General features: G+C 46.7%; 1 protein-coding gene across 1 annotated transcript in view; it reads right to left on the reverse strand.

Moving 5' to 3' along the window:
• Positions 1 to 537: 537 nt before the first annotated feature.
• The window catches only part of LOC119407582 (tetraspanin-1-like), a gene marked incomplete at its 3' end in the record, with an annotated part of 34,352 nt that continues 33,452 nt past the window's right edge, over positions 538 to 1,437 (reverse strand). Inside the window, exon 6 of the mRNA XM_037674403.1 lies at positions 538 to 546. Coding sequence (XP_037530331.1) covers positions 538 to 546 — 9 coding nt within the window. The remainder of the gene's footprint in view (positions 547 to 1,437) is intronic.

The raw sequence follows: 1,437 nt of genomic DNA on the forward strand, positions 1-1,437 counted from the left end.
ACTATGTTCTCCACCTCACTGAACCATCACCTCTGGAAGCCTCGACTGAGCTGTGCGACAACTTCCTACATTTCTTTTTGGAAAAAATTGCGACCACCAGGGCTCTCATTTCCCCTCCAACTCATGACTCATCCATCCCACCTCAATCTGTAGCTCCATTTGACCATTTTGAACCCATCACTCTGTCTTCTCTAGAGCAGGTCATGTGCAGCTTGAAACCTTCTGGTTCCCCCTTTGATGTGGTCCCCCCTCGACTACTAAAGGAGGTTTTTCCAACTCTAGGTCCGTCCATTCTTGTCATAGTAAACAGTAGTTTATCCACTGGTGTGGTGCCAAAAACCTTTAAACATGCTGCCGTCCAGCCTCTCCTGAAAAAGCCAAACCTTAACCCCTCTCTCGTTTCCAACTTCCGGCCTGTCTCCAAACTCCCATTTGTTTCTAAACTACTGGAGAAAATGGTTGAGTCCCAGTTGAAGTGCTTCCTGGAGGATCACACCATCTTAGAGCTTTTCCAATCTGGCTTTAAACCTCTCCACAGCACTGAAACTGCCCTGCTGAAGGTCTTTAACGACATCTTCAGATTCACAGATACCGGTGATTCTGTGCTGCTTGTCCTGTTGGACCTCACAGCCGCCTTTGACACCATCGACCATGAGATCCTCATTGCTAGGTTGGAGCAGTGGGTGGGCGTCACAGGATCATCCCTCAATTGGTTCAGATCTTACCTCACTGACAGATCCTTTTGTGTCTCCATCAAGGATTTTAGTTCTGCAGAGGCAGAACTTAAATGGGGGGTTCCTCAGGGGTCCATCCTGGGTCCCCTCCTATTCTCTTTATACCTGCTGCCGCTTGGTGCTATTTTCCGGAAACACAACATGCCCTTCCACTTCTTCGCCGATGACTGTCAAATTTACTTCCCCCTAAGACACAATGGTACAGGCTCTATTCAACCACTGCTCAACAGCCTGGCTGACATCAGGGACTGGATGGCTTTAAATTTCTTAAGTTTCAATGAAAAGAAGTCTGAAGTCATGTTGTTCCCTCCCAACGACACGATCACAAACCACTGCATCGACCTCTCCACTCTAACCCTGTCAGAAAAACAAAGAGTCACTAATCTGGGCGTGATAATGGACCCTTCCCTGAAACTTAACAATCATGTAAACATGATTGTTAAATCCTGCTTCTTCCAACTGAGGCGACTGTCTAAACTGAAGCCCATATTGTCCAAAAAGAACCTGGAGACAGTAATACATGCATTCATTACATCTAGGCTTGATTACTGCAATTCGCTCCTGTTTGGTATCAGTCAGACCTCCATTGCACGACTACAACTGGTCCAGAATGCAGCAGCCCCATTTTTAACCAGTACAGGCAAAAGAGAGCACATTACACCAGTTTTGGCCTCACTGCACTGGTTACCAGTTCACTTTTGAA

Source organism: Nematolebias whitei, chromosome 3 (assembly GCF_014905685.2).
Source record: "Nematolebias whitei isolate Nwh7 chromosome 3, NemWhi1, whole genome shotgun sequence".
Classification (NCBI taxonomy): domain Eukaryota; kingdom Metazoa; phylum Chordata; class Actinopteri; order Cyprinodontiformes; family Rivulidae; genus Nematolebias; species Nematolebias whitei.